Below are 447 nucleotides of genomic sequence, written 5' to 3'. Positions count from 1 at the left end.
GGCTCCTGCCCGCCGTCCCCGCAGCCCTTTCCCCCGGCCAGGCCCGAGGCGGCTTCCGAGTCCCCCGCACCACCGGGCGCCCTCCATTTACCTTCATGTGCTTTCTGAGGGAGCTGGGGTGCGTGTAGGACTTGTCACACATTTTGCAGAGATAGGGCTTGTCGGAAGTGTGCACATGCATGTGCTTTTTGCGGTCGCTGCTGTTTGCAAAGCGCCTGTCACAGCCCTCGAATTCACACTTAAATGGTTTTTCACCTATTGCAGAGGGAAGGAGGGGGGGAAAACGGATCTGATTAAGCAGGGCCGGCCGGATCGCTCATTGTCCCCACCGCCCCGCCGGACGGAAGCCCAGGGCTCCGTTTCAAACACTTGCAACTTTCTAACTTCAACAAGGCTCAAATCCCCAAAACCTTGCTTCTTTTCTCTGCCCTTTCCGCTCCGACCCCT

At 58.4% G+C, this 447-nt stretch overlaps 1 protein-coding gene across 1 annotated transcript in view; it reads right to left on the bottom strand.

The window, feature by feature from the left end:
- ZIC1 (Zic family member 1) overlaps positions 1-447 on the bottom strand; it is a 7,770-nt gene that overhangs the window by 808 nt on the left and 6,515 nt on the right. Inside the window, exon 3 of the mRNA XM_009890452.1 lies at positions 92-255. Coding sequence (XP_009888754.1) covers positions 92-255 — 164 coding nt within the window. The remainder of the gene's footprint in view (positions 1-91; positions 256-447) is intronic.

This window comes from Charadrius vociferus, unplaced genomic scaffold (genome assembly GCF_000708025.1).
Source record: "Charadrius vociferus isolate BGI_N301 unplaced genomic scaffold, ASM70802v2 scaffold650, whole genome shotgun sequence".
NCBI lineage: Eukaryota > Metazoa > Chordata > Aves > Charadriiformes > Charadriidae > Charadrius > Charadrius vociferus.
The sequence above is the reverse complement of the archived record's forward strand: the minus strand, read 5'-3'. Positions and strand labels throughout refer to the sequence as shown.